This window comes from Taudactylus pleione, unplaced genomic scaffold (assembly GCF_031769625.1).
Source record: "Taudactylus pleione unplaced genomic scaffold, aTauple2 ptg000041l, whole genome shotgun sequence".
NCBI lineage: Eukaryota > Metazoa > Chordata > Amphibia > Anura > Myobatrachidae > Taudactylus > Taudactylus pleione.
Genome location: NW_028284443.1, coordinates 45838654 through 45855228, shown reverse-complemented (window position 1 = coordinate 45855228; position 16575 = coordinate 45838654). Strand labels below are relative to the sequence as shown.

Sequence of the window (16575 nt, the reverse complement as noted above, 5' to 3'; positions counted from 1 at the left end):
CTGAAGGTGGCATACTAAAAGGGAGGATCTCCTATAGGTCTATGAAGGTCCAGTGGAGAAAGAGCCCATCTATCCCATAGCTTGTAATATTTATTAAGGTTAGAGGATAAGAGTGGGGAAAAGGGGGAAGAAGCCCACCGCACAAGCAACTAAATCACCATGTAATTACAGAAAGATATCAAAGAGTATATTCTTCTATGTAGGAGAGAGAGAAAGGGGCTATACCCACAGTGTTCCTATGGATCCAAATTTATTAATGGAGTTGTGGTGGTGCTGCTCAGAGTAAGTCAATGTGGAACAAAAGGGAAAGGGAATGAGGTCCTAGGACCAAATCCAAGACTCTATAACGGCGCACTCATAGTAACTGGTAAGTATGTAGTGGTTATTAAAATATAACTTTTAATAAATTCAAGCTAAAACAGACTAACATAACATACGGACATGGAAAATAATAAAGGAAAACGGTGCAAAGTGCTGAGAATGAGAATATTCCCATAAAAAGGCGAAATATACTAAAGACAATACGACGTAATTACACAAAAGTTATACCCAATACTAAACAGTATTGGTATATCACAATCAAAATATATAAAAATACACTCAGGTCATAAGCTCGTCAAGGGTAAATGTTAAGGCATGCATAGAATGGAGAAACATCGATGTTAATATCACAAACTGAAAATACAATCAACATTTTTTTCTGATGAAATAACAAAACAAATAGGTCCTGTAAATGGACCAATCAATTATGGATGTTTACCGTGTAGTACAGAAACAAGGTATAGTGAGGGATGTCAAGAGTCCCGATTCATTACAGAGTTCTGCTGCTTGCCATCATGCTATAGCAGAGAATGGGAAGTGAGAGACCCGTATGTCACAGTGACCCCTCGAAAATGAAGAAAGATCACGACCCTGTAGCAGGCATTCATTAAATCCCTTCCTCTGTCATACTGTAATAGTATTGGACAGAAAGGAGGGGGAAAATTACTGGGCTGCAGGCGGGAGGTGAAAGAATGTATAGTTACAGTGTACCAATGGTCAATATTAGATTATATAGGTTCATGCAAAAATAGCAATGTAGATACCATATAGTACAGAAAAATAGAAGTATGAGGTATAAGAAGCCTGATCCATCAGCGAGTTCTGCTGCTTCCCATCTTGCAATAAGCAGAGGCTGGGAGGTGAGAGACCCGTGTTTCACAGTAACCCCAAGAAAAAATAGACAATATCTAACCCCTTAAACAGACATTCATTTCTACCCCTTTATTGTCTTGCTGTTATAGCATTGGACAATAGAAAAGGGGGAAGTTACTAGGCTGTAGGCGAGGAAAGATAGGAAAAGAGGTTTATTAACCTGTATCAATATCAAGGTATAATCACATAAGATGATTAGCTCTATTCGATATATAATGATAGAGAATCAAATAAGGTTTCAGGTAATAGGTAGTTAATCCTCTAAAAAAAGGGGAGATAGTGGCCCTCATTCAGAGCCACTCGCTATTTGCGGTCGTTCGTTCTAAAACAAGGGGTGGCTATTCAAATGAACCGTTCGCTGTTTGCGGTCTGTTCACGCCTCTATGTCTGAACGAGCGAGCAAAACTTGCGTTCGTTTTTTGGAAAAATACGCCCCCTGGCCGCTCGCATCCTACGTCATGTCCGCTATTTATTAGATTAATCGAGTACATCGACAAGGGTATGAACTGCTCGCTATTCTTGTGGTTGGTGTTTGCTACCACAATTTTGCGAGCAGTTCTGACTCTAAAATAACCCAGTGACGTGGTCAATGACGCTGCTGTTTTAAATATGCACACCCATAAAACGCCCGTTTTAACCTTTAAGCACGCCTGCGTTCTGATTTCCACTCCCCATTTTCAAGCACCTTCCCCTGTTACCACCCACATACGCCTCTTTCTATCACTCAAAATAGCAGGCATTCGCTATTTTGCGAGCACATGAATTTCGGCCACACTGACTGGTTAGCGCATGCGTATAACGATCCGTACGCATGCGCAGTTGGGCTAACATTGCTCGGAACGAACAAGTGGCCGCTTACGAGCGGCTCTGAATCAGGCCCAGAGTTAGCAGTTTGTCAATAACATATTACATCTCATACTCTTAGCGTATCGCGACTTATTGACAGATACCCAGTTATAGGCTGAAAGTATATACCTAGAAACACATGAATTTCAGCAGAAACTGCTCATAAGACAGTATATATCATGTAATTCTGTTACATTCACTTAAAGAAAGGTAAAAAATGGACCCTATGAATGGTATCTGCAAACTCACATATGCAACAAAAGTACTGTCTGGTTATAATACAGAGATGTAAAACAGCAGGGTCTGCTACTCAGCAGAATGCAGTGACCTGCATGTAACCAGAGTTGGGCACCAGAAACCTGTACTTGTTCTTAAATTAGAATCACTAACAGACATGTGATTGCTATATACAATGCATCAATATAAACGTACAAAGACTGCAGATGGAGTGTCAGTGTCGTAGACGCTGTGTAAGGGAGAAACTCCAAACTATGGTATAATAGAAAAATAGAATCCCAAATATAACCTGAGTGTAGGGGTGTCCTACATCGTGCACATGCAGGGCACCGTGGAAACCGACGCGCGTTTCGCCAGCGAGGCTTGATCACGGAAGAATCAGCTGCAAATTAGCTAAAGGCTCCCACCGGTTATCTAGGGTCAGTGAACCAGTCGGGAGGCTGGGAAAGACGATTGACATCTATAACAGCCAATCATCAATGAGCTCAGTCACAAGTAGACTGGCCCAATCAAATAGCAAGGGCGGAGTCAAAGCGGAGGCTCGTATGACCACGTCAGCAGCTTGTCATGAGCTGCTCTCCCTGCGTGTATGCAGTAGAGTGTAAATAGTAAACACAAGCTAGTTAAGCTGTGCAGAATGATTACATGAACGGAATGTGTAAAGGATATACACATATCTTCTAAACTAGATCGTTTAGGAAGGTATACCAAGTAGGTAGCAGAGAGAAGAATAAAAATACAAAAAAGCAGAGAAAAAATATATATGTAAATATAAAGAAATGCAGAGCAAAAAAGGGGGTAATGGGAGAAAGGAATATTACTACATTAGTAGGTCACCAAAGTCAATATTACCATGTGGAGATATATTGTTTGTGAATTGTACTGGAAAATTCCAGACATAATGTGATACTCCAGAAAGTTATATCTACCAAATTGAAAAAATAAATATATAATTTGAAAAAAATTTGAAACTTTTTTTATAAATAAAGGATAGAAGGCTGAAAGGATTGAACAATATATCATAGCTATATAGTCCTGAAATGTAATATTAAATACTATATAATGAAGATAAAGTGAGTCTTGTGTCTAAAAACATATATATCCAGAAGAACTGGAGTAAATGCTTCATAGGTCTCAACGAGAGAATAATATTAAAATTAAAAGAGTAATATATTATCAAATGGTGCAAAAAGCAACGTACAGAGTTTAGGTGAGAATTAAAATATATAATTGTGACAAATGAAAAGTAGATAATAATGAGGATGTTGTAAAAGGAGTGTGAGAAGAATAAAGTGGAAGTTATCTATATGAAGAATACATAACTAAAGTATGAATAATCTAATATGGAATTGTATATAGGTTATTGGAGATTAGTGAAAAACATCATTTAAATGAAAAAAGGATAACAAGTGAAGTAATAGGGAATCATCATAAATTAACTACCGGGTCAAAAATGGACTATAGCTGTTGTAATCATTGAGGCCACGTGGACCCATGGTCCCCAATTTGAAAATCCATTCAGTTCCTTTCTTCAATAGAGTGTTAGTTAAGTCACCTCCTCGGATACCCATATGGATTCTGTCAAGACCAAACACTTTCAGGTTCTTAGACTCCCCATTGTGTTTGAGATGAAAGTGTCGAGCTACTGACGAGATTTTCTTCATCTTTAACAAATCCGTTTTGGCGTTTCTGATATTACCGATGTGTTCCAAGACACGTACTTTAAGACTCCTGGTGGTCATTCCCACGTATTTTAGGCCGCATTCACAGAATAGACAATAAATTACTTCAATGGCCTTGCAGTTCATAAACCTACGTATCTGCAAAGTGTTGCCATATTTGTCTATGACCTTGTTGGTTTTGAAAATGTGAGTGCAGACCTTGCATTCCCCACAAGGATAAGTACCCGTGAGCTTGGGGGTTTTCCTTTTGGAGTTCTCAAAATGGCTGTGCACCAAATGGTCTTTGAGATTCTTGGCACGTCTCCAACTCATGGAAACAGATGAACCTAGATGTTTTCCCAGATCTGGATCAGAGAGGAGAATAGACCAATGTTTTTGTATGATATTTTTGATATCGCGCCATTCTTTGCAATAATCTCCTATAAATCTAACGTTTTCAGTTTTCTCTGGAATTTTCCTAGGAGGAAATATAAGGTTATCCCTGTTGGTCTGATTTGCAAATAATCTTGCTTTTTTAATCATACAATGGCTATATCCTCTCTTAAGAAGTCTTGTGGTCATTTCTTTACTCTGTTTAAGGAAGATGGAGTCATCGGAGCAGTTACGCCTAAGTCATAAGAATTCCCCTTTCGGGAGGTTAGTTATTGTGGGAGGAAAGTGGCAGCTTGTTCAATGTAAAGTGCTGTTGGTAGCCGTTTTTTTCCTATAAAGATCTGTAGTGATCTCACTGGTAATGTTTTTATTTATTCTCAGATCAAGGAAAGTGATGGTTTCATTACTTATCTCCCAAGTGAATTTTAGATTTAATTGGTTATCATTGAGGGAATGTATGAAATCCAAAAAGTCTTGTTTACTACCTTTCCAGATGACAAGAATATCATCAATGTAATGCAGCCACTGTACAATATGCTGCGTATGTACATCATTGGCTTCAGCAAAAACTACTTCCCTTTCCCACCAACGTAAAAATATGTTGCCATATGTTGGGGCACATGTTGAGCCCATCGCTGTGCCCCTTGTCTGTAGATAGAACTTATTTTGGAAAATGAAGTAGTTTCTGTGTAACACAAAGTGCAGAAGGTCAATTAGAAAATTAGAGAATTCTCCATCTCCTCTCATAGTCAAAAAGTATTGAACTGCCTGTATCCCATCTTGATGTTGTATGGACGTATATAGGGATTCAACGTCTATCGATATCAAAAGGTGATGTTGTTCCATCCTAATATCATTTAGCTTCTGAAGAACATCTGTCGTATCCTTCAGATATGCTATAGCATGATGGCAAGCAGCAGAACTCTGTAATGAATCGGGACTCTTGACATCCCTCACTATACCTTCTTTCTGTACTACACGGTAAACATCCATAATTGATTGGTCCATTTACAGGACCTATTTGTTTTGTTATTTCATCAGAAAAATTTTTTGATTGTATTTTCAGTTTGTGATATTAACATCGATGTTTCTCCATTCTATGCATGTCTTAACATTTACCCTTGATGAGCTTGTGACCTGAGTGTAATTTTATATATTTTGTTTGTGATATACCAATACTGTTTAGTATGGGGTATAGCTTTTGTGTATTTATGTCGTATTGTCTTTAGTATATTTCGCCTTTTTATGGGAATATTCTCATTCTCAGCACTTTGCACCGTTTTCCTTTATTATTTTCCATGTCCGTATGTTATGTTATGTTAGTCTGTTTTAGCTTGAATTTATTAAAAGTTATATTTTAATAACCACTACATACTTACCAGCTACTATAAGTGCACCGTTATAGAGTCTTGGATTTGGTCCTAGGACCTCATTCCCTTTCCCTTTTGTTCAATATTTAGGAAGGGCCTTACGCTAGGTACACAATGCAGATATATTGGCCAATCAATTGGTCGGCCAATATATCTTGTGTGCGTCGGCCAGTGTGTACCAGCGATATGTCTGTGCTGCACGGCCAATGCCCAATATATCTGCAAATATATTGAGGCATCATGCGTGACATGCCTCCCGGTCAGCGGGACTCGCGGCCGGATGACAGATGATGGTTGTTCAATGTGTATTAACAACCATCATCTGCAGATATGCTGGAAAAGTAAACTGAATATCCAACCACACCAGTTTCCAAAACTCACTAACCTTAGGACATTCCCATAATAAATGCCAAAAATCTCAATCATTTGGGGCAATTGGTTTTAGCATTCATATCAAAATAAGCAATAGAAACAGCAGGGGCGTAACTATAAATATTTCTTCCCCCTGCCAAAAAAGTTTCTGGTGCTCCCTGAAGCCAAAAGAAGATGGTTTTATGCGCACGCCTCTTCTTGTAGTTGTGCCCCTAATGCAGTGCATCCTGTAGTAGTGCCCCTATCAGAGGCGCCGAGAAGGGGGGGGGGATGCAACTACTAATTACCCAGGCCCAGGCTTGCTGGGAGGCCCGGCAAGGGCCCGGATCCGACTTTGATGCCGCCCCCTCCCTCCTCCCTGTCAGCTGAGCAGCTCAGCCTAGCTGCTGTGCGCTGGGCTGCAAAGGAACACTGCTTGCTGCAGTCTCCTCTCTGCCTGTGGGGGGAGCAATCATCCTGATTGCGCTCCCCCTGGATTTGCGCAGGGCTGAGGGGCTCACAGCACCCCTCCTCCCCAGCGTTCAACTAGGGTTTTTTTTTTGTCCCCCTAAGGAGGCGTGGTCACACCTCCCACGATTAGGCCATTCCCCCTTTGCCCAGTCCGGCTCTTAACGGCCCTGCCACTTATGCAGTGCTTCCTGTAGTAGTGCCCCCTGTAGTAGTGCCCCCTGTAGTTGTGCCCTTTTTGCTGTGCTTCCTGTAGTAGTGTCCCTTATGCAGTGCCATCAGTAGACGTGCCCCTTATGCAATGCTTCCTGTAGTAGTGCCCATTTTGCAGTGCCTCCTGTAGTTGTGCCCCTTATGCAGTGCCCCATAGGCAGTGCTTCCTGTAGTAGTACGTTTGTGTAGTAGTTCCCCCTGTAGTTGTGCCCCTTATGCAGTGCCCCCAGTACTAGTGCCCCTCCCAGTGCACAAAAGCCCCCAGTGCAGTACTTACCTTACCATGCTGGGCACTGCTGGCTCCACGCCATCAGGGCTCCCGCTATCGCTTCCTCTGCCGTTGCCGCAGACTGGATCTAGTTGGATCCAGAAGGTGCGCAGGCTCCTCACATCATGTGTGACGTTATGACATCACCAGCGCACTCCATCACTGGGAAAGCTGGCCTCTGTAGCAATCAGAGCCTTCTTTAGCCTCTTATTGCTTCAGAGGCCAGCGTTGGTCAACATTTTGTGGCGTAGCAACGGTCCCCGCATCCCCCCTTAATCTGGCCCCAGGCGCAGGGTCTGCGGGGGCCGTTGTTATGCCACTGAGAAACAGGGGTATGGTAGGACTTATGCATAATAAAATAATGGATCTGTTGAAAACGAAGACAAGTAGAAGCGTACCCTATAGGGGAAGAAGGGCATCCGGCAAGTTACGAGAGTTACAATCACTGTAAAGATAGAAAATAACCAAAGCTGAGTCCATTGCTCATCCTGAAGGCCCAAATTTAATTCCCATTTATTTATAAGGGGAAGAAGGGCATCCGGCAAGTTACGAGAGGTAAAATCACTGTAAAGATAGGAGACCGTCTTACGAGATGGTAATTGAAGGAGTGCAAGTTTAAGGAGGGAAGGGAATATCAAAATAGGTTCAGATTCAAACTTAGCAATCAGGGCAGGATGGAGCTGGAGATATCTATCCCCAAATAACCCCTGTGCAAAGTGCCAGACTAACCGAATATGTCGGAGTAAAGGATAAGGGCTGCCCGGTGTCTTCACAGAAAGTAAGAACTGTAAGGGAGCTAAAGGGGACCCCGTCTGCATCGGGGGGGGGGGGCTTCATTGTTCATCTTGCCCTGGGCTCCAAATAGCCTAGTTACGCCACTGGTTGTAGGACATAAAGGTATTTAGACTGAATTACCATTTTTAATAAATTAATGTGACCTGTGACTGTAAGCGGAAGTTTATTCCACACATGAATCTTTTGTGAGAAAGCTGAGGTAATAGGCATCACATTACATTTTATTTTATTGGAGTAATAGTACAAGCAAGGCCACCAATAAGCATCAACTACTTAGTAACCACAGGAATTGAGGAGTATCCACGCAAATGCAGCAGTCACCAGTACAGGGGACCAGGCAGGAGATGAGTTAAATATCTTGCAGGTGAAGGCACCACAAACACCAGGTAGACACTCACCTTCCAGCCAGCAGCTGCAGCATGTATAAAAGAAAATCCAAGACGGCCACTGCCAATAAGAAACGCCAGGGAAGGGGAAACGGAGCTCAGCAGCCAGTCAACCGCAGGAAAGGAAAGTAGGGTGCCACATCCAGAGCGCCCTCCAGGAAGAACAGAGCACCTCACAGCAGCCGCCCATATGGGAGTCGGTGAGTTAAGCTGCAGATCCAGAAACGCTACAGACACCTCCACAAAAGCACTGATTTCAGTTCCATTCACCAGTGCCTCTGATAAGTATGGAGCCAGGGGCACCGCTCCTACAGGATCACTCCTACAGGATCAACAGGAGAGCAGGGCAGGCTGGTGTGATCCTAATCCATGCTGCTCCAAGCTACACCCCAAGTCCAATGTTTTTCTATAGAAAGCCTCAACTGCCTAAAAATTCTGTGACCATTCAAACAGAACAGAGCTGTAGCAGTGTGCTGTATGTAAGGGCTTTTAGCCACCCAGCTCCTCCTGCAGCTATTGTACTACATACAATGATGTTCTGCCACAAGTTCTCACAAACAGGGAGGTTCTGAGTATGTAAAGATGGAAATATTTTCTAAGCTATCAAGAGAAATATACTTCTGCTGCTCCTACATACCCTAATTAGCAGAACATGGTTCTGAACTGTTTTATTACAAATAATTGCTTCTATGGACAGATCAAACATTTTAAAGTCAGAATGTTTTTTTTTTGTATAATGTTATAGATGTTTTTGAGATTTAAGGTAGTGAGAGTAGAGTGTGAGTGAGTGCGTGCGTGAGTGAGTGAGTGCCAAAAACTGGCTTGAAGAACATTGAAAATGTAATAAATTAGCATTTGAGTTTATAATAAGTAGGAAAAATAACTGTGAGTAAGAAGTTCCTCAATAAACAGCACTGTACAAAGTAGACAATGGTTTAATTCAGTGGTTCACAAACTTTTTGAATCGTGGCGCCTTAGTGCATCAGCATTGTTTTCATGGCACCCCTAAGCCAAAAGTTTGTTATTGAGAATTTCATATAACAATGTAGTGAAGTACTAAAGTGAAGTAAATTGTGCTGTCCTTTCATCCTTAGGTTTGGTTATATAGTGGTGGACAGGTTTGTGCTTCTGTTTGTGCATATATTTACATTACATTGACCATAAATAATTTGATTTGGTGCTGGACCACCAACCTGAGCCACCCCTGCAAGTGTCCCGAGGCACCCCAGGGTGCCACGTCGCACAGTTTGGGAACCACTGGATTAATGAGCAGAAAATGAATACCTGCTGCACCCGGTAAACTGTCAAGTCCAGGATCACCTCTGTCTCCTTTAAAGCCAGTGACTCCGTCAGGACCTGGTGCTCCCAAATGACCTTTTGGACCTCTTACGCCTAACGTGAGGATAAAAAAAAGGAAATAATTCGCATATGTGCCCATATTGTTTAATTTTCAGTGTATTAATATTAATCATGATTTTACAGTCAACCTAACTTACTCTTACCACTGCATTTGAATTGCAATTACTGCACTTTTTTGCAGCTTGCCAATAGGCCTCAGTCTGCATACAATAAAATATTCATACCATTATATCCCGGTAATCCAGGAGGTCCTGGGGCTCCAGCTGGCACAGGAGGTGGAGTTAATACACAGCCATTACCTGAAAATGATAGTACATCATGTCTCAGAGGTATCTGCAGTTACATTGTCATGAGATCCTGAAACCTGTATAAGCCATTTGCTAAAACAACACCCTTTATTAGCTCAATTGCATCATTTGCATGTACTGTTATAATGCATTAAACCTGGATATACATTCCAGTGTTACATTTGTGTTTGATAACTGTTGTGATGATTCCTGTCTTTTGCATGTCTTTGTGAATGGAACTAATAGGTTTCTGTCAATGGAGGGGGCTGTTCACATGACCAGTGGAGCTTCCCTATCACATGAACACACACACTAGGGTTAATTTTCATGACAGTAGCCAATTAACCTACCGGTATGTTTTTGAACTGTGGGAAGAAAACAGAATCCAGAGAAAATCCATGCAAAAATGGGGAGAACATACAAACTCCACACAGTTTGAGTCTTGGTGGTAATCAAATCCAGGACCTCAGAGTTTGAGGCAGTAATGTTACTCCCTATGCTAACCATGCTGGCCTGCCTTTGATATAGTCTTTCCCTCCAATATTATATGTTATTATTATAAGTGGCTTAATTGAAACTACTTGCTGGCTGTTGGCTATTGTTCTGACTGTAAAGTTTTATGTGTTCGCATTATTCCATAGGATAATCACCACTATTTCTATATTATTGTATATTATGTGTACATCTCTGGCAGAATTCTATATGTAGCAATGTCTGCAATAATAAAGTGATTGTGCATTAAAGCAGAGTCAGGGGAATCGCAGAAGTGTACATAATGATATCAGAATTAAACTGTCTATGACCTGGATGGCTATTTCAGGGTATACAGCATTTCAATAGCAGTAGATGGATTCAGGAGAAAAGCATATCATGCCCTCACAGACTTTGCTGCCTCATGATTTTCTTTCCAACTCAATAAATCAAACCTGATCACTTCCCTTTTGTGTGAAAAAAATGTTCCTTGCGGCTAAGATTGTAAAAATGTATTAATGTTTCATGCCTTTGCTAAGTATAGCATATTGATCCTGCCAGGGGCTGTGGAAACACAACAGGGCTCTGGTACTGAGGGGGCGTGGGCAAATCCAGGACGGGTAACCATGCCTCCTCCAAAAACACTAATGTAAAGTACAATGCATTTGTCCCCTCAGCAGCTGACCCGGAACCCTCTGCTTCAGGTACTCATTGGCTGTAAAATGTACAAACTTCACCATTGTTCTATTAATGACCTGGCGGTATATTTAATAAAGTGCGGATTTTTAGAAGTGGAGATTTTGCCCATAGCAGCCAATCAGATTCTAGCTATTATCTTCTAGAAGGTGCTAGATAAATGTTAAGTAGAATCTGATTGGTTGCTATGGGCAACATCTCCACTTCTAAAAACCTGCACTTTAGTAAATATACCCCCTAGTGTCTATGGTATACTTTGATAGTGGATCATCTTACCAGTTTGGCCTACTTCATTGTCTTCACCAGGCACCTTGTAACAGTCACCTGTATTAATAAGAAACTGAATAATCAACTCAATCACAAGAACCGGCTGGAGTTTGGTGACAAACACCTCAAATGAGCCAAACAGATATATTGTACTATAAAATAGTTTTTGTCTCAAAGTAGCAGACAATTACCAGGGCCGTAGGGAGGGTGGTGCGGCCGGTGCCTCCGCACAGGGCGGAAGCCTCCAAGGTCACCGGCCACACACACTTCCTGGCGCCAGAGGTCTGAAGGAAGAGACCTCCTGCAGTGGTGAGCGGTGCAGAAGAACAACGGTGGAAGATCCCGCCTACCCTCCGTCACCTTGACTGCAAGGTAAGCTCTCATGGGGAGGAGGGGGTAGGGTGGGAGCGAGAGGGGCGGCAGTGCTGCACAGGGCGCACTGCCGTCCAGATACGGCACTGATAATTACATTAACTTAGGTTTGACATCTTTTTAGTTGTTTGTTACTGCAATTACTAAATGATTATAGAAGTGTCAAATATAGAGATAATATAGATGTTTGCTAAACCTCTTAAATCAGGAGTTTTAAGTACTGTAAATCATTAAAGCATTAAGGGGTCTATTTACTAAGCAGTGTTAGGAAACAGAGTGAAAAGAGATACGGTACCAGCCAATCAGCTTTTAACTGTCATTTATCAAACACAGCCTGTGAGATGGCAGTTAGGAGGGGATCGGCTGGCACCTTATCACTTTGTCTCCTAACACTGCTTAGTAAATAGACCCCTGAGGCACACGTCCACTTAGCGATAATACTGAGCGATTGCACGATTATGACATTGTAATCCTGCACAAATCCTGCACTTTTAAGTCGGAAACGACCAGCGATGCGCGCTCCCACTGATCGTTTCCGACATCAATCATCGTCCGAACATGCTGGACAACCTGACAATAACGTCAGGTTGAGAATGGTAGGGGATGATTGATGTGCCTACACTGAATGACTGAACGTTCAGTGTAGGCACAGCACAGACTGTCAAACAACAGCACGATTACAATGTTGTAATCGTGCAGTCGTTTTGAGGTCTGCTAGTGGATGTGTGCCTTTAGAGCTCAACTATTGTTCTACCACATCTGCCCAGCAGGGAGTGTTACAGATTATACATTGGCATCTTCTCTACATAAAGCTAACTGCACACTGTAATTATGTATATAACTGTACATAGTGGATGGAACATACACAAAAATGACAAAGTACAGTATACGGGTGATCAGACAGGAAAGTTACCAAACTTACAAGAATACATAACTCAGTATTACATAGTGGAGACTATAGAGGAAGGGAGGGCTCTGTTTGCAAGAGCTTACATTCTAGAGTGGCTATGGGTGGACACACAATAGGAGTGGGAGAGGAGTTGACTGATGCAGACTAATGCAGACAATAGAGGCTTAGGAGACGGGATGGTAAACTTGAGAGAAGAGATGTGTTTTGGGGGTGTCTTTGAAGATTTGGAGCCTGGGTGAAAGTCTGATAGAGCAGGGGAGGGAATTCAGAAAATTGGAGCAGCTTGGGAAAAACCCTGGAGATGGACGTGGGAGTGGGTGATGAGGAGGAGGTGAGGCGGCAGTCATTGGTAGAGTGAGATGGAGGAGAGTGAATGTGTGCAGCAATAAGGATGGATATATAAGGAGGGACAGATTAGTTGTGGTGAGTTTAAATTTAAAGAGTGGGAAAAGGAACAAGTGGAGTGTTTGGTGGGGTGGAGGGCAACAGAGTTGGAATGGTGAGAGAAGAAAATAAGACTGGCAGCAGAGTTAAGATTATACTGAAGGGGGGACAAGGTGTGAGACAGGTAGGCCAGTGAGGATTAGATTGCTGTAATTAAGGTGAGAGATAATGAGGGCATGGATATGGGTTTTATTGCCGTCCAGGGTCGGAAAAGGCCTGATATTGCAGAGATGAAAACAAGAAGATGAGAAGAGGAATCTTATCCAGGATACAGAGTCCATGAGATTAAGGAGCATATTGGGATTGCCAGTTATGGAGAGGCATTGTATACTGGCTGTCGCACATTAGGAAAACATACACTACCCCAAAACACTACCCCAAGGTTGGCACTAATGGCAATCAAGCCTTTGATCCACACATTAATGCTTTAGTTATGGAAAGTTAATACCTGGTAATCCTTGTATTCCAATAATTCCTTGTAATCCATTAAATCCTGGTTTCCCAGGATCTCCATGTGCCCCTTTTGGACCTGGCAGCCCGAGACCTGGTTGTCCAGTTTTCCCTCTAAATCCTTCATTACCTGGAGGGCCTGGAAACCCAGGGTCACCAATAACTCCTTTAATACCATCACCCTATGTAAGACAGATTCTGTGTGTTAGATCATTATTTGAACAAGTATCTTCACATAATGTACATGATTGCAGCAACAAAAGGTACACATAGAATAATAAGAATACAGATGGTATCCTTCATTGTCCAAACTGTGCAAAGTCCAAATGACGAAAAGCGTAGGGACCAGGCCTAGCGTGACCATTATGTGCCACGGGATCATTGGCAATGCATGTGGTTTTTGCCCGTGGAGTAACTTGTTCAAGCCTTTCAACTCGCGGTGGAGATATATATATGTATATGTATACAGTTTTATAAACGGATCACAGAGACCTCATGCTTATTTGAAATAAGCATGAGGTCTCTGAGTGCCGCCAGTTGGATTGTATTGTATTCTTAGATATGTTTTTTGGATGCTATGGAGTGACGAGTATATATATATATATATATATATATATATATATAGTTATATATATATATACTCGGCACTCCATAGCATCCAAAAAACATATCTAAGAATACAACACAATCCAACTGGCGGCACTCAGAGACCTCATGCTTATTTCAAATAAGCATGAGGTCTCTGTGATACGTTTATAAAACTGTCCGTGAGCGCCGCCGGTTGGATTGTTTATATATATATATATTCATATATAATGTATATATATATGTATATATATATATATATATATATGACGTGATTGTACAATTTGTTAATCATTTTACCACAAATGACCAGGTGAACTGAGTAAGGCACTTAGGGCCTGAGTCTGGGTAACACACAATCCGCACACAATGCCGATGTTCAACTTAACATGTGCAAACATTTCTGCAAACTCATACCGTGCATGCGTCACACACAAGGAGTTGTTGCTACAAATGACCACAAAAATGTTCAGTTCATAGAGCACAGGGCTGTAACAGGGCTTCTCCAGCTATTCACACGGCCTTTGGACGCTACAGGCAACACTGCCACAGTGATACTGGCTGCAGGGTGCCGTTCCAGGAACCCTGCAAGCCAGAAGCAAGTGCCATGGGGCCCACAGAACCCTGCACTCTGTGTGGCGACACCATTCGCACATAACTAGTTACTGCCCTGAGTGGGCATGTTAAAGGAGTGTTGCGGGCATGTCAATGCAAGCGCATGCATTCACAGACACACAGCCGCAGGCATAGGAGGCCATGTTCAGATGGAGAAACTGCACCTGCCAAAAGACTGGTGGAAGTTTCAAAGGTGCGACAGATTGGTGGCGTCTAGGAACACACCAATCTGTATTACAGCATGCACCAAAACTAAGGGGTAAATTTACTAAGCTGAGAGTTTGGAAGAGTTTGCAAACTCTGGAGAGTTTGCCCATTTTTTCCCACTCTCAAATATACTAATGTCAAACTTGGGAGAGAGATCTCCTTTGCTACGGGAAAATACTGGAAAGTTAGCAAACTCTCTTCAATTCACCATCGGCAAAACTCGAGAGCCTTTTCACTGGTGAAGATACGATTCTGGAATTTACCAAGCAGAGAGTTTCTAAACTCTCATGAGATGAGAAAACTCTGCTGTAAAAACTTGTGAAAAAAATACACCTGCCTGTGATCTGAGAGTTTGGCAAAAATATACACAGATCGCTGTGATCCATGTATGTTTCTGTCTGTAAATATAGAAAATAAATGTAAATATCAGAAAAAAAGACATAGGGTCCCCCCCTAAGGCTTAACCAGCCCCAGGCTTGCCAGCCTGTCCTGGTTTCTAAGATTACGGGGAACAAAATGTGTAGGTTTCCCCGTAATTTAGAAACCAACACCAGGCTGCAGGGCCAGTCCTGATTTTAAATAAACTATTTATTTTACAGTGGGGGTACAGGTGCCGCCCGTCTGCTGGCACTTGTAGTTCCAGAAGTGATAAAGGGCAGGCATGTTGGCACCTGTAGTCCCACTGTAAAATACAATAGTTTACTTAAATTAACCCACTTTATTACCCCCGTACCCAACGCTCCAGGGTTGCGGGGAAGAGCCCCAGGCTTCAGACCAAGCCTGGGGTAAAGGGAGAGCGGGGACCCTGAGATCCCCGGCTTGGGCTGCTAATGCTTTGGACCCGGAGCTCCGGTGAAAGGGTCTCCGGGCTGTGACATTACAGCCCGGTCGTTTTGGGTTTGGTGCTAGTTTTAAATATAGGGGGGACCCTACGCAATTTTTTCCCCCCTATATTTAAAATCAGGACTGTCCCTGCAGCCTGGTGTTGGTTTCCAAATTACGGGGGAACCCTACACATTTTGTTCCCTGTAATCTTAGAAACCAGGACAGGCTGGCAAGCCTGGGGCTGGTTAAGCTTTAAGGGGGGGGGCCTATATCCTTTTTTTTAACCACTTTTAACCCGTTTTTTTACAGGTACATCACAAGCAGCTTACACATATCTGACTGATATGTGCAGGCTGCTTGCTCGGGAGAGTTTTGCAGAGAGAAGACACTGCAATCTCGAGTGAGTCATCTCCTGCAAAACCTGCTACTCGGGGGAGAAAGCTCCTGCAAACTCTGTTACTCGGCAGAGAAATCTCGTTCTACTTCTCCATCGGCCATCTCACTCTCAGCTAAATTCCCTTCTTTGTAAATTTGAGAGTCTCAGGAGCTTCAAATTACCCGACTTTAGGTGAAGCTAATCGAGTCGAAAAAAAAGCAAACTCTCCCAGACTCGATTCTTAGCAAATTTACCCCTAAAAGTGGGTGCCACAGACCTTGCACATTCAGCCACATTTATTATTTATTTATTGCCTGTTATTTATATAGCGCACACATATTCCGCAGAGCTTTACAGTGAATATTTGGCCATTCACATCAGTCCCTGCCCCAGTGGAGCTTACAATCTATGGGCCTGATTCAGAGCCGTTCGCTATTTGCGGTCGTTCGTTCAAAAACAAGGGGTGGCTATTCAAATGATCCGTTCGCAAATTGCAGTCTGTTCACACCTCTAAGTCTGAATGAGCGAG

General features: G+C 42.4%; 1 protein-coding gene across 2 annotated transcripts in view; it reads right to left on the bottom strand.

The window, feature by feature from the left end:
* Positions 1-16575, bottom strand: part of COL4A2 (collagen type IV alpha 2 chain) — a 308996-nt gene that overhangs the window by 56205 nt on the left and 236216 nt on the right. For both annotated transcript variants that reach the window (XM_088458348.1, XM_088458357.1), the window contains exons 26-29: positions 13437-13620; positions 11272-11319; positions 9766-9840; positions 9467-9574 (exon numbers count right to left, since the gene is read on the bottom strand). In XM_088458348.1, the coding sequence (XP_088314474.1) occupies positions 9467-9574; positions 9766-9840; positions 11272-11319; positions 13437-13620 (415 nt within the window). The remainder of the gene's footprint in view (positions 1-9466; positions 9575-9765; positions 9841-11271; positions 11320-13436; positions 13621-16575) is intronic.